This window comes from Oncorhynchus kisutch, linkage group LG10 (genome assembly GCF_002021735.2).
Source record: "Oncorhynchus kisutch isolate 150728-3 linkage group LG10, Okis_V2, whole genome shotgun sequence".
Taxonomy (NCBI): domain Eukaryota; kingdom Metazoa; phylum Chordata; class Actinopteri; order Salmoniformes; family Salmonidae; genus Oncorhynchus; species Oncorhynchus kisutch.
The window spans coordinates 58,296,434-58,323,392 of NC_034183.2; the positions used below are offsets into that span (position 1 = coordinate 58,296,434).

The window sequence follows — 26,959 nt, forward strand, 5'->3', positions numbered from 1 at the left end:
TAACACAATGAAAAGGTGTAAAGGTATATGGCATGGAGAGAGAGCTTACCCTCAGAGATAGGTGACAGTCTGTTTTTGGCAGCGTTTGCTCCCGACTCTGACACCACCAGGGGTGAAGAGGTTCTTAGCTTGGGTGAAGACACCTGCAGGGTAAAATAACAACATTCTTTAAGCCTTACCAGCTCAGTACTTTTATAATACACTGTGCCAGAACATGTTACAGGCACGTGTAATCTAGACAACACTGTAGAGGAACAGGTTTGAGGTTTTAAAGGTAAGGCAACACAGGTTGAAGCAAATTCATATCCCAGAGTATACACTTCATCTACATGTATATGAGCACATATTTATTAAGTGACTTACAGTGCTCTGTGGGCTGGCTGGAGCTGAGGAGGAGGGGGAGCTGGTGATAGAGGTAGAGGCTGAGCTGTCTGTCTGCTCCTGGAACCCCACCCTGGGCCCCAGCTGGCAATACATCTGGGGACTCACCCTGGATCCTGGAGGAGAGAGGCTGGAGCCAGCTTGCCTGAAAGCAGTCCCATCGACTAGCCCACCAGGCTGGGGTAACCCTGGGGCTACGTTGGCTTTCAACAGGCCCTGTTGGTGCAGAGCCTGGGTGTCTGCATACTGCTGGCACATGTCCAGATACTGGCCTGCTGTTATCTGGCCCTGGGGTGGGTAGGGGCCCTCCCCTGGCATCAGCTGGGGAGGGCCAAACATGGAGGGGTGGTAGGAGCCAGACTGGGCTGGGTTCAGACCGCTGGGCATGGAGGTGGGGGGCATGAAGGACTGGGCCACGCTCATGGCCAGGGACAACACGTTGGCCAGGGAAAAGAGGGGCTGGTTGTGGCTGTTGGGGGGCCACATGCCTGGGTTCTGCTGCTGTTGGGCTGGAGGGGTGGGCTGGGGGGTACTGCCCACTACCTCACCCTTCAGAGGTAATGTTTCACCCCCCTGCTGCTGCCCTGGGGTGGGCGGCTTGGCAGGGGAGGAGGAAGGGGATGGGGAAGAGGAGGAGAGGTTGGAGTTGCTTAGGACCCGGTGGAGGGTCTCGGGGGTGAGGGGGGCGCTGGTGGGCTTTGAGGAGGTCTGGGTGAAAGGGTAAGGGAAGGGGAAGTGGGTGTTGGGGACATAGGGGGGCTTGGGGTACTGCTGGGGCAGGGGAAGCAGCTGATTGAGGGGCATCACGGGGGGCACAGCCTTGGGGTGGGAATACTGGGGGTAATGGGAAGCAGGCGGGTGGAAGGTCTGGGAAGAACCTGGAAGACGCATAAGGAATATTGGGGTTAGACTCATAAGTAGGGAAACAATCTGACTTATGACTGGTTGAATGGGTTCGATCCACAAACAGAATAAAGACCTGTTCTAAAGAGTTTATGTTATGTAGACATCCTTCCCTTCTGCCTAGCACCACGTATAAAGTAACCAATCAGTTATTTACAACATAAATCAAACTGGATCACCTGAGGAAAGACCTACTTTCACTCAGATACAGATACAGTGACACAGTATTGGTTACATTCGCTTTTCCTCTCACAAATGTAGATACTTCCTTCCTTTTTCAATCTTACCAATGGACAGAGATATCATTCCACAGCACGACTTCAGCTCAGTTAAGCACAGGTTCCCATGAAATCAAGGCATGTCAGTCAAAAGGAAATTTGACACCGCCCAGAGTGTCAAAAGTAATTACAGACCACAAAAATAAACAAAAGCTAAAACGTGTCAATGATGAATGGATTATGTAACTCACTAAACTCCTCTTTCACATTGCAGCTGCACATAAACCTTGCACCTGTTAAAACAGACTGAATGGCAACTCTCAGTAGATTTGAGACAGTGGGAAATTCCCCACTGTATCGGCCAGTAAACATTCTGAGAGAGCAACTGGAGAGGGGGGGGGGAAGAGAGAGACAGAGAATAAGAGAGGGTGCCTGAGAGGAGGAGGTGACATACAGTGCTGATAGCACTCTGCTCTACAGCAAACCTGAACACTAGAGGTGAGTGGGTGTGTCTGAGTGGGGATACCAGTTGTTTGAATAACCTTATGCCCATATATGCCCATATAGAGTATCACATGTTCTGTCTCCAATTGCCAGAAGGCCTATTGTTTCTAATGGAAATCTTCTTTCCTTCTTCTTCTGCCTATCTCACTGCCCGATTGGCAATATCAAAGTATATCAACACCGCTACTCAGACTATTACTGTAATAAGCATTGAAAGTCTAAGACTCAAAGTCTGATGTCCGAGGAGGAAAAAACAGTGTTTGTTGTTTGCAGTTACTTTTTTGTTATTGTAACATTCCAAACAGACGTGGCAGTTTCACCTATTAAGGATTCCAGCTATAAATGAAAGGTTTTTGTTACTGTGGTTGATGGTGAGCAGCCAGACAGTTTTTCTGGGGTTGGAGTGTGGTACGTACTTGACGTGGTCTGGAAGGACTGAGAGCGGAGGGGGCGAACAGAAGGGACCGCCTTTGGGTCGATGTAGAAGTCTCCAACAGGCGCCACAGGAGACGAGCCTCGGAGCTGAGCAACGCTGCCCTCAGCAAAGTCTGGCCCAGAGAGACAAATAAACCCTTAAACATGCATGCGCAGATACACCAAAGTGACACTGATCATAACGTATCGATGTGTTTGTGGGGACTGATGACAAATTTTGGTCAACACAAAATACTCTGTATTGTCAAAGTGGAAGAAAAATTCTAACATTTGGCAAAGATTCATGAAATATAAAACACTCATATACTTTGATTAGATAAGTATTCACTCCCCTGAGTGTTGCAACATGTTAAAAACACCTTAGGCAGTAATTACAACTGTGAGTCTTCATGGGTAAGTCTCATAATTGCTTTGCACATGTAACAGTATAGCTTCCGTCCCTCTCCTTGCCCCTACCTGGGCTCGAACCAGGGACCCTCTGCACACAACAACAACTGACACCCACGAAGCATCGTTACCCATTGCTCCACAAAAGCCACGGCCCTTGCAGAGCAAGGGGAACAACTACTTCAAGGTCTCAGAGCGAGTGACGTCACCGATTGAAACACTATTAGCGCGCACCCCACTAACTAGCTAGCCATTTCACATCGGTTACACACACATGGATTGTGAAATATTTGCCAATTATTATTTCAAAATTCTTCAAGCTCTGTCAAGGGTGTTGGGGATCATGGCTAGACAGCAATGTTCAAGTCTTTGTATAGATTTTCAAGCGGATTTAAGTTAAAACTGTTTTTTCATCCATCTTTGCTGATGTCAAGCATACCCATACCATGATGCAGCCACCACCATACTTGAAAATAAGAAGGCAGTTACTCAGTGTTGTGTTGGATTTGCCCCAAATATAAGGCTTTGCATTTAGGCCAAAAATTGTAGTCCTTTGCTGTGTTTTTTTTCTTTCAGTATTACTTTAGTGCCTCGTTGCATACATCTGCATGTTTTGGAATATTTGTATTCTGTATATTTGTATTCTTCTTTACACGCTGTCATTTAGGTCATTATTGTAGAGTCACTACAATGTTGTCGATCCATCTTCAGTTTTCTCCCATCACAGCCATTGAACTGTAGCTGTTTTAAAATCATCAATGTCTGATTTGTTATTGTTGCCCATCTACCAATCACTGCCCTTCTTTATGAGGCATTCGAAAAGCTCCCTGTTTTTTGTAGTTGAAATTCAATACTTGACTGAGGGACCTTACAGATGTTGTACGTACAGGGGACAGAGGAATGGCTAGTCTAAACTAAGGGGGTAAATACTTATGCAACAAATATATTTTGTAACTTTGTAACACAACAAAATGTGAAAGAAGTTCAAGGGGGTGCAGACTTTCTATAGGCACTATAGAAACATACATCTATACATATATTGCACACGCACACAGGGAATCTTCCTTACCGGGCAATGATGAAGAGGAATGTGTCCGTTCCAGTCCATGCGCATGTAAGTTTGGCTGAAATACAATCACAAAGCAAGTCAACCATTCAACTGTTGAAATCACTCCATGTCATATGCTGTCTTGCTGTAGAGGATTGCAATGCACTTGTTTTTGTTGTTATAAAGCTGAGGGGCAAATAACCCAGGGCCTTGAAGTTGTTGTTCATTGTAAGTGGGACCAACAAGTGCACAACTTTAAAAAAACAACTGACAAAGCCAACCATCTGTCTCAGGAGTGCATATCTCTGGTCCTTGAGTTCTACAGTCTTGCTGATTAGATTTTTCACACTGATTAGCTGGAGAGTGCAAATACCTCCTTTCACAGGTAGAAATCAGTCCCATTGTTGAATTCAAGACAAAAAACAGGACTGGTGCCCTCAAGGACTGGAGGTGTGCACCACTTACAGTTGAAGTTGGAAGTTTACATACACTTTAGCCAAATACATTTAAACTCAGTTTTTCATAATTCCTGACATTTAATCCGAGTAAAAATTCCCTTTCTTAGGTCAGTTAGGATCACCACTTTATTTTAAGAATGTGAAATGTCAGAATAACAGTAGAGAATGATTTAATTCAGCTTTTATTTCTTTCATCACATTCCCAGTAGGTCAGATGTTAACATACACTCTATTAGTATTTGGTAGCATTGCCTTTAAATTGTTTAACTTGGGTCAAACGTTTCGGGTAGCCTTCCACAAGCTTCCCACAATAAGTAGGGTGAATTTTGGCCGATTTCTCCTGACTGAGCTGGTGTAACTGAGTCAGGTTTGTAGACCTCCAGGCTCACACACGCTTTGTCAGTTCTGCCCATAAATTCTTTATAGGATTGAGGTCAGGGCATTGTGATGGCCACTCCAATACCTTGACTTTGTTGTCCTTAAGCCATTTTGCCACAACTTTGGAAGTATGCTTGGGGTCATTGTCCATTTGGAAGACCCATTTGCAACCAAGCTTTCACTTCCTGACTGATGTCTTGAGATGTTGCTTCAATATATCCACATCATTTTCCTTCCTCATGTTGCTATCTATATTGTGAAGTACACCAGTCCCTCCTGCAGCAAGCACCCCCACAACATGATGCTGCCACCCCCGTGCTTCTTGGTTGGGATGGTGTTCTTCGGCTTGCAAGCCTCCCCCTTTTTCCTCCAAACATAACGATCGTCATTATGGCCAAACAGTTCTATTTTTGTTTCATCAGACCAGAAGACATTTCTCCAAAAGGTACGATCTTTGTCCCCATGTGCAGTTGCAAACCATAGTCTGGCTTTTTATGGCGGTTTTGGAGCAGTGGCTTCTTCCTTGCTGAGCGGCCTTTCAGGTTATGTTGATATAGGACTCATTTTACTGTGGATTTACATACTTTTGTACCCGTTTCCTCCAGCATCTTCACAAGGTCCTTTGCTGTTGTTCTGGGATTGATTTGCACCTTTCGCACCAAAGTACGTTCATCTCTAGGAGACAGAACACGTCTCCTTGCTGAGCGGTATGACGGCTGCGTAGTCCCATGGTGTTTATACTTGAGTACTATTGTTTATGCAGATGATTGTGGTACCTTCAGGTGTTTGGAAATTGCTCCCAAGGATGAACCAGATTTGTGGAGGTCCACAATTTTGTTTCTGAGGTCTTGGCTGATTTCTTTTGATTTTCCCATGATGTCAAGCAAAGAGGCACTGAGTTTGAAGGTTGGCCTTGAAATAAATCCGCAGGTACACCTCCTATTGACTCAAATGATGTCAAATAGCCTATCAGAAGCTTCTAAAGCCATGACATAATTTTCTGGAATTTTCCAAGATGTTTAAAGGCACAGTCAACTTTGTGTATGTAAACTTCTGACCCACTGGAATGATGATACAGTGAATTATAAGTGAAATAATCTGTCTGTAAACAATTGTTGGAAAATAACTTGTGTCATGCACAAAGTAGATGTCCTAATCGACTCGCCAAAACTATAGTTTGTTACAAGAAATTTGTGGAGTGGTTGAATAACGAGTTTTATTGACTCCAACCTAAGTGTCTGTAAACTTCCGACTTCAACTGTGTATATACACTGAACAACAATATAAATGCAACATGTCAAGTGTTATTCCCTTTTCCATGAGCTGAAATAAAAGATCCCAGAATTGTTCCAAATGCACAAAAAGCTTATTTTTCTAAAATGTTGTGCATAAATTTGTTCATTTCCTTATTAGTGAGCATTTCTCCTTCCTGACAGGTGTGGCCTATCAAGAAGCTGATTAAACAGCAGGATAATTACACAAGTGCACCTTGTGCTGAGGATATTAAAAGGCCACTCTAAAATGTTCAGTTTGGTCACACAATACAATGCCACAGATGTCTCAAGTTTTGAGGGAGTGTGCAGTTGGCATGCTGACTGCAGGAATGTCCAACAAAGCTGTTGCCAGAGATTTAATGTTCATTTCTCTACCATAATTCGCCTCCAACGTTGTTTTAGAGAATTTGGCTGTATATCCAACAGACCACAAGTAACCACGCTAGCCCAGGACATACGGCTTCTTCACCTGCGGGATTGTCTGAGGAGGGGGAGGGAGATGCTGAGCAGTATTTCTGTCTGTAACAAAGCCCTTTTGTTGGGAAAAAGTCATTCTGATTGGCTGGGACTGGCTCCCAAGTGGGTGGCCCTATGCCCTCCTAGGCCCACCCATGGCTGCACCCCTGCCCAGTCAGGTGAAATCAATAGATTAGGTCCTAATGAATTTATTTCTATTGACTGATTTCCTTATATGAACCCAAATTCGGTGAAATCGTAGAAATCGTAGCATGTTGCGTTTTTAGTTTTGTTCAGTATAGATCGTTGGTTTTGTAACTATTGTTGGTCCCACATAAAAATAAGACTTTTAAGGCTTAAGTTTTCATGAACCCTACATACAGTGGGGGGAAAAAGTATTTAGTCAGCCACCAATTGTGCAAGTTCTCCCACTTAAAAAGATGAGAGAGGCCTGTAATTTTCATCATAGGTACACTTCAACTATGACAGACAAAACAAGAGAAAAAAATTCCAGAAAATCACATTGTAGGATTTTTAATGAAGTTATTTGCCAATTATGGTGGAAAATAAGTATTTGGTCACCTACAAACAAGCAAGATTTCTGGCTCTCACAGACCTGTAACAACTTCTTTAAGAGGCTCCTCTGTCCTCCACTCGTTACCTGTATTAATGGCACCTGTTTGTACTTGTTATCAGTATAAAAGACACCTGTCCACAACCTCAAACAGTCACACTCCAAACTCCACTATGGCCAAGACCAAAGAGCTGTCAAAGGACACCAGAAACAAAATTGTAGACCTGCACCAGGCTGGGAAGACTGAATCTGCAATAGGTAAGCAGCTTGGTTTGAAGAAGTCAACTGTGGGAGCAATTATTAGGAAATTGAAGACATACAAGACCACTGATAATCTCCCTCGATCTGGGGCTCCACGCAAGATCTCACAAGAACGGTGAGCAAAAATCCCAGAACCACACGGCGGGACCTAGTGAATGACCTGCAGAGAGCTGGGACCAAAGTAACAAAGCCTACCATCAGTAACACACTACGCCGCCAGGGACTCAAATCCTGCAGTGCCAGACGTGTCCCCCTGCTTAAGCCAGTACATGTCCAGGCCCGTCTGAAGTTTGCTAGAGAGCATTTGGATGATCCAGAAGAAGATTGGGAGAATGCCATATGGTCAGATGAAACCAAAATAGACTTTTTGGTAAAAACTCAACTCGTCGTGTTTGGAGGACAAAGAATGCTGAGTTGCATCCAAAGAACACCATACCTACTGTGAAGCATGGGGGTGGAAACATCATGCTTTGGGGCTGTTTTTCTGCAAAGGAACCAGGACGACTGATCCGTGTCAAGGAAAGAATGAATGGGGCCATGTATCGTGAGATTTTGAGTGAAAACCTCCTTCCATCAGCAAGGGCATTGAAGATGAAATGTGGCTGGGTCTTTCAGCATGACAATGATCCCAAACACACCGCCCGGGCAACGAAGGAGTGGCTTCGTAAGAAGCATTTCAAGGTCCTGGAGTTGCCTAGCCAGTCTCCAGATCTCAACCCCATAGAAAATCTTTGGAGGGAGTTGAAAGTCCGTGTTGCCCAGCAACAGCCCCAAAACATCACTGCTCTAGAGGAGATCTGCATGGAGGAATGGGCCAAAATACCAGCAACAGTGTGTGAAAACCTTGTGAAGACTTACAAAAAACGTTTGACCTCTGTCATTGCCAACAAAGGGTATATAACAAAGTATTGAGATAAACTTTTGTTATTGACCAAATACTTATTTTCCACCATAATTTGCAAATAAATTCATTCAAAATCCTACAATGTGATTTTCTGGATTTTCTTTCTCTCATTTTGTCTGTCATAGTTGAAGTGTACCTATGATGAAAATTACAGGCCTCTCTCATCTTTTTAAGTGGGAGAACTTACACAATTGGTGGCTGAATAAATACTTTTTTGCCCCACTGTAGATGCTTCACAAATGATTGATATGCAGGTTCTACTGGTGGTAATAGTACAGGTTTTTAACACACTGTATTGTGTTTTGTTTGGTCTGTGTACAGCTATATGCACATGTGGACCATGCCAACAATGGGCAGCAGCAGTGGTTAACCTGGCATCGTGGCACTGACCAATGATGTATGTCGATGGCACTGACCTGCGAGGCGGACAGGATGCCCACTTCGCTGAGGTAGGGGTAGAGCTGGTGGGCAGCGTCCCCCAGACTCAGGGGCTCACCCCTCTTCATCAGGGCCTCTGCACGCTTGATGATGTCACGCATGCGGTAGATGAAGCCCTCCTGCTCAGAGGGAAGGATGAACTCATTGTGGACCTGAGGGAGTTAAATCAGTCAATCAATCAGTAAATGAATCATTCAATCCATAAAACAGATATGAGTGAAGGAACAGTTAGATTTGACGATTGAGACAAACACAGACACAGATGGACAAAGTTAGGGAAGAAAGAAAGGAAGATTTTGAACGTGAGTAAACAATCATCTTTGCTTGTTGTTGTAAGGATTTCATAACAGACACCCACTTAGCTAGCCCTGAAACATGGCTGTAGACTCCTAGCCGCTATAGGAGTCTATAGCCATGTGTCAGGGCTACCACTTAGGCAGATGGCTATTGGAGCAGTGAGTCGATAGCTTTCATACACACTAGTTTTGAAACTAGTTTTGCAAGTACAATGCCACGTGCATTGTACAGGTAACTGCCAAAATAAAGTGGAACATCAACTTAAAGTGTCTTTTTATTTTATTTTACCTTTATTTATACAGGGTTTTCTCATTGAGAAAACTGGTCCAATAGTCTTAATAGGGTGTTGGGCCACCATGAGCCAGAACAGCTTCAATGCACCTTGGCACAGATTCTACATGTGTTTGGAACTCTATTGGAGTGATGCGAGACCATTCTTCCATAAGAAATTTCATCATTTGGTGTTTTGTTGATGGTAGTGGAAAACACTATTGGGCACCGCTCCAGAATCTCCCATAAGTGTTCAATTGGGTTGAGATCTGGTGACTGAAACAGCCATGGCATATGGTTTAGTGTTTTCATGCTCATCAAACTATTTGGTGACCACTCGTGCCCTGTGGATGGGGGCATTGTCATCCTATGGGGCATAGTCATGGTAGCCAAAATAATAGCCTGCACAGGATTTTTGTACATGACCCTAAGCATGATGGAATGTTAATTGCTTAATTAACTCAGGACCCACACCTGTGTGGAAGCACCTACTTTTAGTATATTTTTTATCCCTCATTTGAAGTGTTTCCATTATTTTGGCAGTTACCTGTATGTTGAGATGAGATGGACACAACAAAATAAAATACAGGACACCATATTCAGATGACAAGAGAGAAAACAGTATCTAAGCAAGCCTAAATATCGTATATATTAAATGATAAAAAAATATATGTAGTTTTTTTGTTCCAAGCTAAATTATCTAATGTCATTGGTAGATCAATTTGTCTATGGAACCTAAAAACTGTATAATACAAGTAATTTATCTTATTTCAATAAATGTTTCAAGATATGTTATACTATTTCATATTAAGGTAAAATATCTTGGAAAATATCTTGAAATAAGATAAATTACTTGTATTAAGCCTTTTATAGGTTAAAATAAGCAATCTGCCAATGGCGTTAGATAATTTCGCTTGGTATGAATTATCACTCAATATAAGACATTTCGGCTTGTTTAGATGTCACTTTTTGCAGTGCACCAGTTCAAAATGGTTCTCTGCGGTCATTTTCAGCTTGTTTTAATCCCATCAACTCCATGATGTGAGCAACTGCTATGATGTTTTAAGGATTAGAGAAATGATCCCCCATGACTGGGTCATATTCAATCAAAACCGTTAACCATGCGTTCCCAGGGCCAAGGCCAAATAATATTCTTTCCAAAACTGTGAGAGATCTTGCTGGAATCCATGGTCAGTTTCACTTTCTTACACAGTAAATACTATTTCATTGATTGGATAATTAGATGTTATATTCTCAAGGAGCAAGCATAGTGTTCTTCTGTGTTCTCTGGGAAGTTATTGTTCTGCTGGAAAAAAGCCTGATGTTTTGTAACACTGGATGAGCTTACAGTAGCTCAGTGGATAAGAAATAGTTGAGTTAAAGATCCGTGCACACACACACACACACACACACACACACACACACACACACACACACACACAGTGCACTCACCATGACAGCAGCAATGTCCTCCGGGTTGTCTCCGTCCAGGTCAAACTTAAAGGTCACCATCTTACTGTTATGAGTCTGGAGCTGACACTCCACCACACGGTCCACTTTGTCAGACAACTGGAAGGACAGGAGAAAAATGAGTGTTTATCCACTCAGAACACATAGCCACTTTACAAGACCAAGGATGACTTGGATTGCAATCCTCTTTGTATGTGATTAATTCAGGACAGACAAGACGACAGACAGACAGACAGACAGACAGACAGACAGACAGACAGACAGACAGACAGACAGACAGACAGACAGACAGACAGACAGACAGACAGACAGACAGACAGACAGACAGACAGACAGACAGACAGACAGACAGACAGACAGACAGACAGACAGACAGACAGACAGACAGACAGACAGACAGACAGACAGACAGACAGACAGACAGACAGACAGACAGACAGACAGACAGACAGACAGACAGACAGACAGACAGACAGACAGACAGACAGACAGACAGACAGACAGACAGACAGACAGACAGACAGACAGACAGACAGACAGACAGACAGACAGACAGACAGACAGACAGACAGACAGACAGACAGACAAGACAAGACAAGACAAGACAGGACAGGACAGGACAGGACAGGACAGACAGGACAGGACAGACATTCCATACCCCAGTGATTCGTAAGCGTGAGCGGGCTCTCCTCCTGAAGAGCTTGGTACCGGTACGTTTGTTGGCATTCTTTTCTGATAGGCCCTCATTGCCATCACTCAAGCCTGATGTCACATCAGAGGCATAGCTGTGGGGATAATCAGGAAGTGGTTTATGACAACTGCCCAGGAGATGTAACACTGTCATTTTGTTATTGATAATACTAACTATTGCTATAAGAACACCTACACTACTACCACCACTACAAAAATGTTGACTACTAGCACTTACAGTACCAATACAACTACTACTACTGAAAGTACAACAACTACTACTACTACTACTACTACTACCTACTTCTAGTCTTATTTATACTACACAACTAATAATGAACTGGTTACTAATGAGGCTGCAGTGTATGGCCAAACAAACCCCTGAGAGTATTCTAACTCCTATTAAAATGTTATGTCCATCCCACCCAGCTCCCAGAAGGAAAAGCCTATGAAGACCATTGACCTTCTCCCCCGAGACCATTATGGATTACATTCAGAAAGGCACCTGAAGGGAAGAAAGTGCTCTGATGCCTCTTGCTCCACTCTCGCTCTAATTGCACACAGGAAATGGGGTAATTGGAGGATGAGGGCAGGGGGAGGATGGGGGAGAGAGAGAGTGTGTGTGTGTGTGTGTGTGTTAGGTGAGTGTGTGTTAGGTGAGTCACAGGAGAAAAGGAAGCACACTCCAACGGAGCTCTTTAAACAGACATTCACGTGGCATCATTCATCAAAGTGTTGTTCGCCACAACAGACTCGCTCGCTATTTCCCATGGGGATAGAGAACAACACACAGACTCTAAAAAAGATCCCCTTCAAGTTCACTCACACCTGTCCTGTTTTAATAAATACTACCGGAAATGTGTGTTAACTGCAGAGATACCCATTAGACAGAGAAGTTATCCATTCTACTTTGATTTATTTAATTTAACTAGTTAAAAGCAGCAAAGTGCTCGTATAGTGGTTGTATATTTCTATAGTACATTTGAAATGTTTGTTCCTTTGTTGGGCCTTTGTTGTCTTGATTGCAACACTGCCATACACACATCACATTATACTTAGATACTGGCCATAAGGTGTGTGGGGCAGGCCTTTGCAACACTGAACAACACCCCCATCATGGAAGGTTCTACATGTGTTTGCGTTACCTGTCGACAGGAGAAGAGAAACCACTGGCATTTCCTGACTGGGGCATGGTAGTGTTGGATACAGCGATACTCTGGGGGAGGGACAGAGGGTCAGAATAGTCTGTTGAGGTAGGGTGCTAAAATTAAACACTAATGGCTTATCAACTCATCACTCTAATCATAAACACATATCCCCGTTATAGATAACTAGTAGGGCCCAGAAACTTTCCTGGTAAGGTGTTGTGTAAGAGTCCTAACAGGATATAACACCTTTTATAAACCGGCTGGTTCGAGCCCTGAATGCTGATTGGCTGACAGCAGTGTTATATGACAAAACATTTATTTTTACTTCTCTAACTACGTTGGTAACCAGTTTATAATAGCAATAAGGCACCTCTGTGGTTTGTGATATATGGCCAATATACCACAGCTAAGGGCTGTGTCCAAGAACAACCCTTAGCCATGGTATATTGGCCATATACCACACCCCCCCGGGCCTTATTGCTTAAATATAACAGTTATAAGAAGTCATGATAATTAATATTTGGACTGTTGAGCTTTACATCCATAGAAATATAAACCTCAAGAACTTCATACAGGCTACCTACCGAGGGGAAGCGGAGAGCTGGGATTGGTGGAGCGTCAGGGGGAGGAGCCTTGATGGCCAGGGCCTCGATGCGAGGGATCTCCAGGGGCAACGGAACAGGAGTGATGGAGGAAGGGGCAAAATTAACAGGAGGCTGGAGATGGGGATCCCCGGGATCCTGGAAGCCAGAGGAGCTCAGGTAGCCATCCATTTCGCAGTCGGCTGCCATGGAGACACCATAGTTAAAGGAAGGGAAGTGGGAGGGAAGAGACAGACAGGCGTTAACATTAACATTCTTTATGCCATGTAACCCTGACTGTGTTCAACATATACTGTAAAAGTTAAGTCTTGTCTGGAAATAATGTATACTCAATGTTTCTTGTTAGTTGTTCATGAAAAAAAATCCAAAGGGGTCCTTTTTGGGCTCCACTAACAGGCACTGTGAGGGACGGCTACATGGATTAGCAGGGCTAGAGGGTAACCACAACAAATGGACAGAGGCATAACTGCAAAAGATTAGCCTACTTAAGAAATATATAAAAAACACATAGGATCTACACAGGGCTATGTAGCACGTGCCCTAGGCAAAGTCTGTTGAGCCAACAGTTTCCAGTACAGATATAAGGAAACACGTGGACCCATGCACACACATACACACACAGTGCAGCTGTGATACTGTAATACCGAATCCAGGGCTTGAGCATGTCAGCAATGAATGTTTGAAGCATGTTTTGGCTAAACCTTCCACATATATCAGCGAGTATGTGCCCCAAGTACTAATCTTGAAGGTTGTGTGAATAGGATATCTGTGTTTTATATCTTTTTTAATGGTAAACTTGTGGACCATGCTTATCTATCTGCGTTATAGGCCAGGCCAATGCACTTTGCATGTTGCCTAGACATGAGAAGGCTCGACTGTACATGCTGTCTGTGGGCAAATGTGTAGCTTCAGGAGTTCAGCTACGAAGCGACACAAGGTTGGGATAAATGTGTCTGCTATACATGACCATGTGATTACAGTATAGTGCAGTGGTTCTCAAACCTCTCCTTGGATACCCCCAGCTGCTCCAGAGCTAGCACCCCTGATTCAACTTGTTAACGGATCATCAAGCCCTTGAATAGATGAATCAGTTGAGCTAGGGTCCCCGAAGGAGAAGTTTGAGAACCACTGGTATATTGAGTGCATCCTCACACGTGGCAGAGGAGTAGCTGGCATGTCTGATGTTGTAGTGCAACCGCTGGTCTGCCTCCTGCTCCTCCGTCTCTGCTGTGAAGCTGGCATTTATCCCCGAATCCACCGAGCCGTTAGCCACGGATATCACCGGCCTCGACACCATCGGAGTGGGCAGACTCTGGGCAGGGGGTGCCGAGACAGGGGCGGGCTGTTTAATGGGAAGGGCTATTTGAGGTTTGGGGGTGGGTGGTTCTGGCTCGGGGGCCAACTCTGGTTCTTCCTCAATGACAGTTTCCTGTTGTTGGCGCAAGGCCTCCTCGGCCATCCGGCGCTGCTTCTCCCGCTGCCGCTTGATGGCGGTGGCGCGGTCCCGGATGGCTTTGGCCACCAGCTTGTAATCTGCCTCACAGACGAAGCCCAGCACCACCTAGGGGGAGGGGGGAGAGGATGAGGGAGAGGGAAGGAAAGGGGGTGGTGAGGGAGAAGCTTAGGGAGAGGGGGAGAGCAATCAGTGAACTTGACACTTGAGATCCACAAAATGTGAAAGGGGTCTGGAAATCCATCAACAACCCACCATCTCCTGGGCCACCTCCTCGGGTACGTCCTTGTAGAGTTCAAACAGGAACTCGATGGCGTTGTTGTCCTTGTACTTCCCATGCAGCTTCTTGGTGTCGTCCATACGCAGCCACAGCTTCAGGCCAGACTTCACCGTGTCGTCCTCCTCCGCCAGCTCAACATGGACGCCATTGTTCTCCTTGAAGAAGGTGTGTTCCAGCAGGTCTTGGATGGTGTACCTGGAGAGGCCACCGTTTTCTTAGTTCTATAATCCATTGAATTGAATATTACTGTATTTTCTCAGTCTGTTATTTTTATAGTCATTAACTAAACATGGGGGACAAAAACAGTATTTTACTATAGGTGGGTGGATGTGGTGAGTCAGACTCTGTGCCACTTTAGACTATTGACACACAGCCAAAGGAGAGAGATGGATAGGTGTGTAATGTAATGTGCCCCTATTTAACAACAGGTCAGGTGTTCTCTCATTGGAACCCCAGGGGGCCTGAAACCTGACAACATTTGAATTATGTCTGAAGTCTTTTCTCACTGTTATTTTTAGCTCATAACATAATTCGATCAATGCTTTGAAAGAGAATGAGAAAATAGAAAAGCTCATCATAAAACTGTTTTCTTGAGGGCATTTACACAGTTGTTGGCTGAGACTGATTAAATTGATTTTGTTTCAATGTCAGCGCCCTTAGATTAATGTTGGAGAGAGAGCGACAAAGAGTCTAGACAAACTAGCTTGACAGGTATAATATCCTTTGTCTAGGAGATACAAAACTGTCGGTCTAATGTTTACACACACACACACACACACACACACACACACACACACACACACACACACACACACACACACACACACACACACACACACACACACACACACACACTTCAACCTAGAATCTTTCCAACATTTGATACCACACCACCGCAGTGCCAGACTGAAAGCGGATGTCTGAGGTAAGGTGAGTAAAGAGAATTCCTATCTGATTACTCTACCTCTGGTCTGTATTTATGCGGATGCATCCCTCTATGATCCCTTTCAACTCAGGGACTTTTACTTTGAAGAAGCTGTCCGGCTTAATTCCCTGTGAGGAGAAAGAAGGAGAGGGGAAAAGAGGAGCGGTTAGATATGTCACCGACGTCAATCACTCCACCATTTGGGAGAGGAGAGGACTGACGCAGACAGAAGGACCCCTGAAGCAGAGTATGTGAGCAGAGCGGAGTTGGAGCAGAGCGGGGAGTGGAACGTGCCCAATTTGAGTGAGGAGCGAGATTCCCAAAGGCTGGAGCTTCGGCCTTCGCGCCCGCTCCAATTTCGCTCCAGTAGAGCTCACTTCACGAGCTCAGGGCATGCCCGGCCCAGCATGCATTTGTAGTCTACTTGGGTGCTGCTATAACCCCTTGCTTTAGCTACTGTCATGAAGTTCCCTCAATATTTTAATTTTTAAAAACACAGGTGCAAAATCAAGGTGACTTACAAAGATGAGGACCAAGAGCAAGAGAGGGAGTGTGGTGATGTAGTGTGGTGATGTAAGAATCATTGTGGAATCTGAAAAAACAAATATCCCGAAAGCATGATGGTGTAGGCTACTTACTACGTGCATATGCCAAAAGAAAGGAATGAGGTGGATAGCTAATTAAGTGTCATTGTAGCAAAGTATTTCTAAACAAAAATCAGATCTCTTAAAATATTCCTTTATTTTTGTTCTATTATCTATACAATAGACCATCATTGATTTGGGCCCAATAAGTCTGGCATATTCCAACTTTCAAGGAGCTTTCTGTTTTGATTGGGTTATTTTGCCTAAAAACATCCCTGACCAGCCTGGCAAGAGTGGCCAAAAGGGTGTTTAGCTTCCCCAGTGGCTCTGCAAGCTCGGAATATTCTCTGCTGCAGGCCTGCTTCCAGGCACCATGGAATGAGCCTGAAGCCACAGACTCTGTCGAAACTTGGGTTTCTAAAAATGAATTCAAAGGCACTGTAAACTGAGCCCAATAAGGCATTTTTCTTTTAATTCTAACTATAATCTGGGAGGTTCGAACTCTGAATGCTGATTGGCTGACAGCCGTAGTATATCAGACTGTATACCACGGGTATGACAAAACATGTATTTTTACTGCTCTAATTACATTGGTAACAAGTTTATAATAGCAATAAGGCACCTCTGGGGTTTGTGGTATATGGCCAATATACCACAGCTAAGGGCTGTATCCAGGCACTCCGCGTTGCGTCATGCTTAAGACCCGTCCTTAGCCGTGGTATATTGGCCATATACCACACTTCCTCGTGCCTTATTGCTTAAGTAAGTCACAGCCTATATAGGCAATTTATAGACTATAATTATTTAATACAATGAAATGTTGTTTAAATGCTGAGCGCTTAATGTCCCTGACTCCCTACCAGCCTAGTGTGTCACATTCGCAAATGCTTCACAATTTATTTATTTGTAGCTATAGCCTTGAAATAATTGAAATGATACAGCCTAAATAATCATTTTTGTTCCTTCTTAGTCTCCCTGTCTGGCTCCTGACCTATTTAGTGTTAATATGCTGTTTAATATGACATGTAGCCTATTTGAAATGATGAGCGCTTCTTACATTCACCTATTCATGTTAATTAAAATACTTTTCATTCAAATCATATCAAATCAAATGTATTGCTCACATACACGTGTTTAGCAGATGTTATTGCGGGTGTAGCGAAATGCTTGTGTATGGTTTGGTTTCAATACTTCAAAACCAAATGGTAGGTCCAGGTCGTCACAAAAAATAGATGGGTGTTGGTTAAATTTTGATTTTAATGAATGGAGCGAATTTGGAGCGGTTGGAAAGGACATGGAGTGCAGTGCTACATGAGCAATGAGCAGATAGCCAACCACTCAACTCCGCTCACCTACACTGTCCTGAAGGAGCCAGGGTGATACGGGAGTGAGGAGTGAGGGACAATGTGGAGATTTTTCCCTAGCCTGCCCTACACCACTATGATGGATGGAATACTTTCTAAGTGTGTCTCTATGCTTCACAGTAGATGTACATCCTCTATTCACATTGGTAGATCTCCTGAGCAGAATACCTTTAAATGTGAAATATATAGTGAGGGAAAAAAGTATTTGATCCCCTGCTGATTTTGTACATTTGCTCACTGACAAAGAATTAATCAGTCTATAATTTTAATGGTAGGTTTATTTGAACAGTGAGTGAGAGACAGAAATCAAATGTCAAAAATGTTATAAATTGATTTGCATTTCACACTGTGCTCCTAATCTCAGCTCGTTACCTGTATAAAAGACACCTGGGAGCCAGAAATCTTTCTGATTGAGAGGGGGTCAAATACTTATTTCCCTCATTAAAATGCAAATCAATTTATAACATTTTTGACATGCGTTTTTCTGGATTTTTTTGTTGTTATTCTGTCTCTCACTGTTCAAATAACATACCATTAAAATTATAGACTGATCATTTCTTTGTCAGTGCAAACGTACAAAATCAGCAGGGGATCAAATACTTTTTCCCCTCACTGTATATATGATAAATATCTAAATGGAGTTAAAGGTTTCGTTGTTATCGGTAACTTTAGGTTGTGTTGTCATCGGTAACAGTTGCCCGGACACCCTGCCCAGAGGCACAATGTCGAAAACAGTGGCCCACAGTTCAATGGTGTTCCCGTCAGAGACATTCTCTGTGGGCCATCGTCATAAAGTTCAGACATAATGGAGCATGGCTATGCACACAAACAAACACGAATAAACGCACGCACCAACACACACACACACACACACACACACAAAGAGGAGGGTTCAACTGTGTCCAAACCCATTCACTGTTTGGTTTCTCTCTGAATTCTACGGCCAGTTAGAACTAAAGGTCGAATGTGGTGAGAGAGTGGTGGTGTGTGTAAGAGTATTGCGGTGCTAGCCGGTTAGCTAATGGTTTTGTACACAAACACTCCGGTCATGATACATAATGTCCAAACCCATCGAGAGCACGCAGGTCTGTGTGGGTGCAGAGCACTGAGTACTAACTACCATGTGGTTTCCTAAAGGGCAGTCAGCTCATAACTCATGTTTATTTGGTTTAGACACAAATGTTCAGTGACGTAATACAAAATGCACAAAACCATCTAGAGGATAGTGATGGGTATAACAGGTGTCCATACAGTAGCTGTTGTGACCGGATACAAATAGAGAGAGACTTCCTATGGGGCTGTTAGCTAATAGCTAACGTAGCATGAGCATGAATACCAAGCAGCAGCCAGATACTCACTACATAGTAGCCTTAGCCTGCGTGGCGGTGAATACAATGACTGGGTCACACAGGTAAATGGGATACTTCCTATAATGCTGTGTGTTAATGCTTAGAGGTGATGCATGGCCAATATGCTCTTTAGGTTTATGAGGTAACTATCACCAGACACAGCGCAGGGAGTTCAGGTAGGGTGAGAGAAACAACCAACAGGGTGTCCTACTGAACAATCTGCATGAACAAACACATTACATTCGCACACTATAAAGCCAATGTCACATACAGAACCACACGCGTATACAGACACGGCCACATCACTAGACCACAGGTCTTTTCAGTGAAAGGATGGGAAACATGGTGTGGGTGGAAAGAAGATAAACGCTTCAAGAAGAGCTATTACCACAAGAAACGATTAAGTCATTCTCCCCTTTGAAGCTTCATGAACAGAACATGCAAGTCTAGCAGAGGAGATAACACATTTCATTGAGGTGATAAGACTCCCCGACAGAGGAAAATACCACTATTTCACAGTCTGTCGCCTCCATGGCCTCCACAGATTAAACAAGGCCTGGAGGGTCAAGGTCTGGAGTTACTGAGCGGAAAAGCATGGTAAACCTCCTCCGTGTAAAATGTACGAGGCAGAAACAACAAGATGACAACAACGAGAAATGGAATGGGAAGCCTGGTCCTCGTTTATCACACACGCACTCATACACACACACGCACACACAGAAATCGTTTAACACAGAGTACAAAGTGTGAGCGGAGTTGATCACAAGATTTTCAGCCAAAGGAACCTGTCTGCACAAAGTGAGTGTTGTAATGCAGCTTGTTTTTTTATTACATAACTCCTCAAAAAAGACTATAAAAAACTATGTGAGATAATATTGGATTAAAGAACACAGTGGCATATTTGTGGAGGAACTTTAAATTGCTCAACCAGTTCCATGTGACGAATAGTGTGAAATACGTAGAAGTAAAAATAAAAAATTGGAGAGGACCAGTGAGATTTGACAAATGTGGTTTTTTCCGGTGGTGACGATAATGGTCCTAAATGCTCCTCTTTTCCCACTAAACTGAGGGGAGGCAGCGGGACTTACTAATGGAAAATGGACTCTATCAAATTCTCTGGTGTTATCCGAGCAGATAATTGCAGCATTTAACTACGTAAGAGAAAAAAGGAAGGGAAAAGACATAATAACAAAATAAACAAGACATTCTAAGTAACAAAAATTGAGAGAAAAAAAGCTAAAATGGTCTCCGTCTTAACGGCTGATATGAAAAACCATCTGAAGACATGAATAAACCCTTCAGTCTTTAGAGAGGCTTAGGGAGGAGCCTGCTCTGCACAGTGGCTTTTGTTGGTCGGTGACATCAGCCCAACATCTCCCCAACGTCCTGACCCACCGGGAATCTGAGGTGTACTGAGGACATGAAGTCCTGAGATACAGAGCCAACCACTCCCCCCACCTGAATGAATAGAATGAATGAATGGAAAGTCTGTTTTTAGAAGAGAGAGAGAGAGAAAGAGACAGGGAGATGAGTTGAAGATTGAGAAATATTGGAGGATTTTATCTTCTGGAAGACATATATCATAATGGACGCTCTCTATGATCCAATCTCCAAGGCATGGCAAGAACAATGTCAAACGGAAGGTTAATGAGAGATGATGGGTCTCTTGATTAGGGCCCCAAACCTCCATTCCATATATTGCAATTGGTAAAATTACACAATTTAATATTTTGCACCAGATTTGGTTAGGAATATTTATTTTTGAGAACTCACTCGCTTCATCTCTGTCTCTCCCTCCCCTTCTCTCTTTCTCCTAATGACAAATATTCTCAATAATCCCCACTGACAGCAAGCAAATCATCCTAATCACACAAATTAGCTTTCCAAGAACACCAATGTTTTAGGTGGAGAAAACACAGAAGCACTGATGGGTGTATACAGAACATAAGCATGTTAATCCCGTCCAGCTAGACGTACTTTGAAGAGTACTGACTTAATTAGCTCTACAATTTGGAGTTAACACACACAAACTCAAATTCAACACACAGAAACACTGCCTCTAACACAGAAAAACAGTGAGAGCACCTTGTGTAATGCGATGAAAAGGCTCCACTTTCCATTGTGCTATAGCTTCTTGACTTCTACCACTCAGAAAGCCCTTTGAAAAATGGCTTGATGTGGATGCTTTAATCTCCTCACGTAAAATAAATAAATAATGATCAAATTGAAAATGTTTCCCATGGAAATACTATGACTTGATGACTAAGGTTTTATAAGCAGACCACTGCAAAAGTTATTGCACTACTGGCCTTTTTAATACAAAGCTTACAGGCTGGCTCCCTGCTGCTAAAACAAGGTTATAATGCTAGTGGTTCTGAGATCAAAACTAGAGTAGAACCATAATCTAACTCAGTCAGGGAAATGTATGTACATGTATGAAATGCGTGTGGGACGATATGGGCCACAGGTCTGTTTACACGTGTGTTCTTTATAACATGATTCAATCACACAGACTCTAGTTTGCCTGAGACGGAGATAGAGACAAAGAGAGAGACAGAGAGAGAGACAGAGAGAGAGACAGAGAGAGAGACAAAGAGAGAGAGACAGGGATAGCAAGAGAGAGAGACACACAGAGAGACCACAAAAACACCGAGCTTGCCTGAGACGGATAGCATTAATTATGTAAATTACACGGCTACTCTAATAATGCTCACATGCATAAATGTGCACACACAGAGACAGAGAGACAGAGACTGAAAGACAAAAAGAGAGAGATAGAGAGAGACAGAGACTGAAAGACAAAGAGAGAGACAGATAGATGGAGGCAGAGAGAGACAGAGAGAGACAGAGATAGAGAGAGAGAGACTTTATCACTGAGATTACTTTATCACTGACCTCAACCCAGAGTCTCTCAGAGCATTCACAGTCAGCCCACTGACACCCCTATCAGATAACAGCAAAATCACAGTCCACTTGAATAGAGCAATACTGAATCACGAGGCATTAAAGCCAAAGGAACTGAATAATATTAAGACATTCTATAGATGGAAGGAAAGTAGTGTAGAAACCTACCAAAAACAATTAGGCTACAACAAATTCAACCCCTTTTAGACAACTTCCTGGACAAAATGTTTCACTATAATAGTGAAGGTGTAAACTTGGCAGTACAAAACCTAAACAGTACATTTGACTTCTCAGCTTCCATATCAAATCTAAAAAGTTCAAGCAGACAACCTAAGAAAATGAATAACTATGACAAATGTTGTGATGTGGAATGCAAATACCTAAGAAAGAAATTGAGAAACATATCCAACCAAAAACATGGAGACCTAGAAAACCTGAGCCTACGCCTTCACTACGGTGAAACTGTCACGACTTCTACCGAAGGTGGCTGCTCTCCCTGTTCGGGCGGCGCTCGGCGGACGTCGTCGCCGGCCTACAAGCTGCCACTGATCCCTTTTCTTTTTCGTTTGGTTTTGTCTGTCTTGTGTTCACCTGTGTCTAGTTTAGCTAATCAGTGGGGTATTTAATCTCGCCCTACCCGCTAGGTTTTGTGCAGGATTGTTTGTGTTACTGTCATTGGTTTGCGTTATTTTTACTGTTAAGCAGGTTTATTTTCGGGACTGTTTTTCCCGCACGTTAGTTTAGTAGAGGAGTGTTTTTCCTCAGTTTTTTACTAGACTGCGTTCCTGTTTTCTAGTGGCTGCTTTTGTGGTCCTGTACCTGTTGTGTTGGTGGACCAGTAATACAACGCCCTTCTTGGAATTCTTGCTCTCCTGCGTCTGACTCCACACCCACCTCTCCTAGGGAGATTCTGACAGAAACACTAAAACAATACATACATACACTATGGAAAAATAAGGAACAGCACGTCAGAAATCAGCTCAATGGGGCCTCCCGGGTGGCGCAGTGGTTAAGGGCGCTGTACTGCAGCGCCAGCTGTGCAACCAGAGACTCTGGGTTTGCGCTCAGGCTCTGTCGTAACCGGCCGCGACCGGGAGGTCCGTGGGGCGACGCACAATTGGCAGAGCGTCGTCCGGGTTAGGGAGGGCTTGGCCGGTAGGGATATCCTTGTCTCATGGTGCGGCTGGCTTCCGGTTTGGATGCACGCTGTGTTAAGAAGCAGTGCGGCTTGGTTGGGTTGTGTAGCGGAGGATGCATGACTTTCAACCTTCGTCTCTCCCGAGCCCGTACGGGAGTTGTAGCGATGAGACAAGATAGATAGTAGCTACTAACAATCTGCTCAATGTAATTGAAGAATCCATAGGATCTAACCACTTCTGGGAACACGGGAAACAAACAACAACATGAAGAGTTATCTATCCAAAACAGAGATGTATGGATAAACCACTTCTCCAATCTGTTTGGCTCTATAACAAAGAACAAATTGCAAAAACATAGACATGATCAAATACAAATCTTAGAATCAACTATTAAAGACGACCAAAACACACTGGATTCTCCAATTACATTGAATGAACTACAGAACCAAATACAAAACCCTCCAACCCAAAAAGGCCTGTGGTGTTGATGAAATTCTAAATGAAATTCTAAAATATACAGACAACAAATTCCAAGTGGCTCTACTTAAACTTTTTTTATTTAAAAAAATATATATATTTCCCCTTTTTTCTCCCCAATTTCGTGGCATCCAATTAGTAGTAGTTACGGTCTTGTCTCATCGCTGCAACTCCCATACGGACTCAGGAGAGGCGAAGGTTGATAGCCATGCGTCCTCCGAAACACAACCCAACCTAGCCTCACTGCTTCTTGACACAACGCACATCCAACCCGGAAGCCAGCCGCACCAATGTGTCGGAGGAAACACCATACACCTAGCGACCTGGTCAGCGTGCACTGATGATCTGGTGCTTCTGTCCCCAACCAAGGAGAGCCTACAGCAGCACCTAGATCTGCTGCACAGATTCTTTCAGACCTGGGCCCTGACAGTAAATCTCAGTGAGACAAAAATAAAGGTGTTTCCAAAAAGGTCCAGACCTGGGCCCTGCCAAATGTATAACCATATTAGAGACACACATTTCCCTCAGATTACACAGACGAACAAAGAATTTGAAAACAAATATAATTTTGATAAACTCCCATATCTAGTCGGTTAAATACCACAGTGTGCATCACAGTGGCAACATTTGTGACCTGTTGCCACAAGAAAAATGCAACCAGTAAAGAACAAACACCGTTGTAAATAAAACCCCCATATGTTTATTTATTTTCCCTTTTGTACTTTAACATTGTATATAGACATAAAATTACATTTGAAATCTCTCTATTTATTTGGAACTTGTGTAATGTATTACTGTTAATTTTTTATTGTTTATTTCTCTTTTGTTTATTATCCATTTCACTTACTTTGGCAACGTAAACATATGTTTCCTGTTAAATTGAATTGAATTGAGAGACAGAGAGAAAGAGAGACAGAGAAAGAGAGACAGAGAAAGAGAGACAGAGAAAGAGAGACATAGATAGAGAGACAGAGAAAGAAAGACAGAGAAAGAGAGACAGAGAAAGAGAGACAGAGAAAGAGAGACAGGGAAAGAGAGACATAGAAAGAGAAAGAGAGACAGAAAGAGAGACAGAGAGACAGAGAAAGAGAGACAGGGAAAGAGAGACAGGGAAAGAGAGACAGGGAAAGAGAGACAGGGAAAGAGAGACAGAAAGAGAGACAGAGAAAGAGAGACAGGGAAAGAGAGACATAGAAAGAGAAAGAGAGACAGAAAGAGAGACAGGGAAAGAGAGACAGAAAGAGAGACAGAGAAAGAGAGACAGAGAAAGAGAGACAGAGAAAGAGAGACAGGGAAAGAGAGACATAGAAAGAGAAAGAGAGACAGAAAGAGAGACAGGGAAAGAGAGACATAGAAAGAGAAAGAGAGACAGAAAGAGAGACAGGGAAAGAGAGACATAGAAAGAGAAAGAGAGACAGAAAGAGAGACAGGGAAAGAGAGACATAGAAAGAGAAAGAGAGACAGGGAAAGAGAGACATAGAAAGAGAAAGAGAGACAGAAAGAGAGACAGGGAAAGAGAGACATAGAAAGAGAAAGAGAGACAGAAAGAGAGACAGGGAAAGAGAGACATAGAAAGAGAAAGAGAGACAGAAAGAGAGACAGGGAAAGAGAGACATAGAAAGAGAAAGAGAGACAGAAAGAGAGACAGGGAAAGAGAGACATAGAAAGAGAAAGAGAGACAGAAAGAGAGACATAGAAAGAGAGACAGAAAGAGAGAAAGAGCGACAGAGAAAGAGAGAAAGAGAGACAGAGAAAGAGAGAAAGAGAGACAGAGAAAGAGAGACATAGAGAGAAAGAGAGAGAGTGAGACATAGAAAGAGAGAAAGAGAGACAGAAAGAGAGACAGAGAAAGAGAGACATAGAAAGAGAGACAGACCGAGAGAGAGAGAGACAGAAAGAGACAGAGAGAGGTCTTTCTATGGTTGTTTCTCACCCTCGTAGTCTTTTTCTCTTTGAGAGAGGCTTTGTATGGTCTGCCTAGGGAGATGACCACTAAAACAGCCAGTTTTCCTGAGACGGAAAGCATTAATTATGTCAATTACACGGATACTCTAATTATGCACACATGACAGAGAGACAGAGTTCAAAAAATGTTATATTCCTATCCAAAACTGGGGCACGATATTCAATAGTGTAATGTTACCAACTGCACTATATGGAAACAAGGTTTGGGGTCCACCAATTAACAATTATAAGCACTGGGAGAAAAACCCAATAGAAAATCTAGAATTATCTTAAATATCCAAAAGAAAGTACCAAATAATGCATGCAGGGTGGAACTCGGACGATTCCCTTTAACTGTAAATTATTATCCTCATTGCATTGTACTGTATTTACTTGAAATGCTGTACCACTATACTGCTTTGGCAATACCTACCAATTGTATTTCATGCCAATTAAAGCAATCTGAATTTGAGAGAGAGAGACGGAGACAGAGAGAGAGAGAAAGCGAGAGAGAGTGAGACAGCTAAACTGAGAGAGACAGTGAGACAGAGACAGAGAGAGACAGAGAGAGAAAGCGAGAGAGAGTGATAGACAGCTAAATTGAAAGAGATAGACAGCATGACAGAGAGAGACAGCGAGACAGAAAGAGAGACAGCGAGACAGAAAGAGAGACAGCGAGACAGAGAGAGAGACAGTGAGCCAGAGAGAGAAACAGCAAGACAGACAGACAGACAGACAGACAGACAGACAGACAGACAGACAGACAGACAGACAGACAGACAGACAGACAGACAGACAGACAGACAGACAGACAGACAGACAGACAGACAGACAGACAGACAGACAGACAGACAGACAGACAGACAGACAGACAGACAGACAGACAGACAGACAGACAGACAGACAGACAGACAGGCAGGCAGACAGACAGAGAGACAGACAGAGAGACAGACAGAGAGACAGCGAAACAGACAGAGACAGCGAGACAGACAGAGAGACAGCGAGACAGACAGAGAGACTGAGAGAGAGACAGAGAGACAGACAGAGAGAGCTCCTTCTATGTTTTTCTCACACTCTTATTATTTTTCTCTTTGAGAGGGGTCTTTGTATTTATTAGGGATCCCCATTAGCTGTTGCCAAGGCAGCAGCTACTCTTCCTGGGTCCAAACACAGTAAGGCACTTACATTACATATAAAACAAAAGATAAAACAGTACAACAATTTTTACCCCACTACATATCTACAATACAAAATGTAAAATACCACCATACAATATTACAATGTAAGTATGTGTAGAGTACGTGTGTTAGTATGGTCTGCCTCGGGAGATGACCACGAAAACAGGGATATCTATGTCAATTATAACACCCTAATTAAGTTCTCTATTCTTTATGTCTCTCTTCATCTCACCAATCTCCCTCCTCCCTCTCTTTGTCACTGGAAA

General features: G+C 43.3%; 1 protein-coding gene across 2 annotated transcripts in view; it reads right to left on the reverse strand.

The window, feature by feature from the left end:
• The window catches only part of LOC109897323 (serine/threonine-protein kinase WNK4-like), a 71,147-nt gene that overhangs the window by 5,611 nt on the left and 38,577 nt on the right, over positions 1–26,959 (reverse strand). For both annotated transcript variants that reach the window (XM_031834175.1, XM_031834174.1), the window contains exons 5-16: positions 15,794–15,882; positions 14,805–15,024; positions 14,249–14,657; positions 13,079–13,278; positions 12,492–12,562; positions 11,315–11,441; positions 10,639–10,755; positions 8,598–8,771; positions 3,898–3,952; positions 2,423–2,554; positions 364–1,259; positions 50–143 (exon numbers count right to left, since the gene is read on the reverse strand). In XM_031834175.1, coding sequence (XP_031690035.1) covers positions 50–143; positions 364–1,259; positions 2,423–2,554; positions 3,898–3,952; positions 8,598–8,771; positions 10,639–10,755; positions 11,315–11,441; positions 12,492–12,562; positions 13,079–13,278; positions 14,249–14,657; positions 14,805–15,024; positions 15,794–15,882 — 2,584 coding nt within the window. The remainder of the gene's footprint in view (positions 1–49; positions 144–363; positions 1,260–2,422; positions 2,555–3,897; positions 3,953–8,597; positions 8,772–10,638; positions 10,756–11,314; positions 11,442–12,491; positions 12,563–13,078; positions 13,279–14,248; positions 14,658–14,804; positions 15,025–15,793; positions 15,883–26,959) is intronic.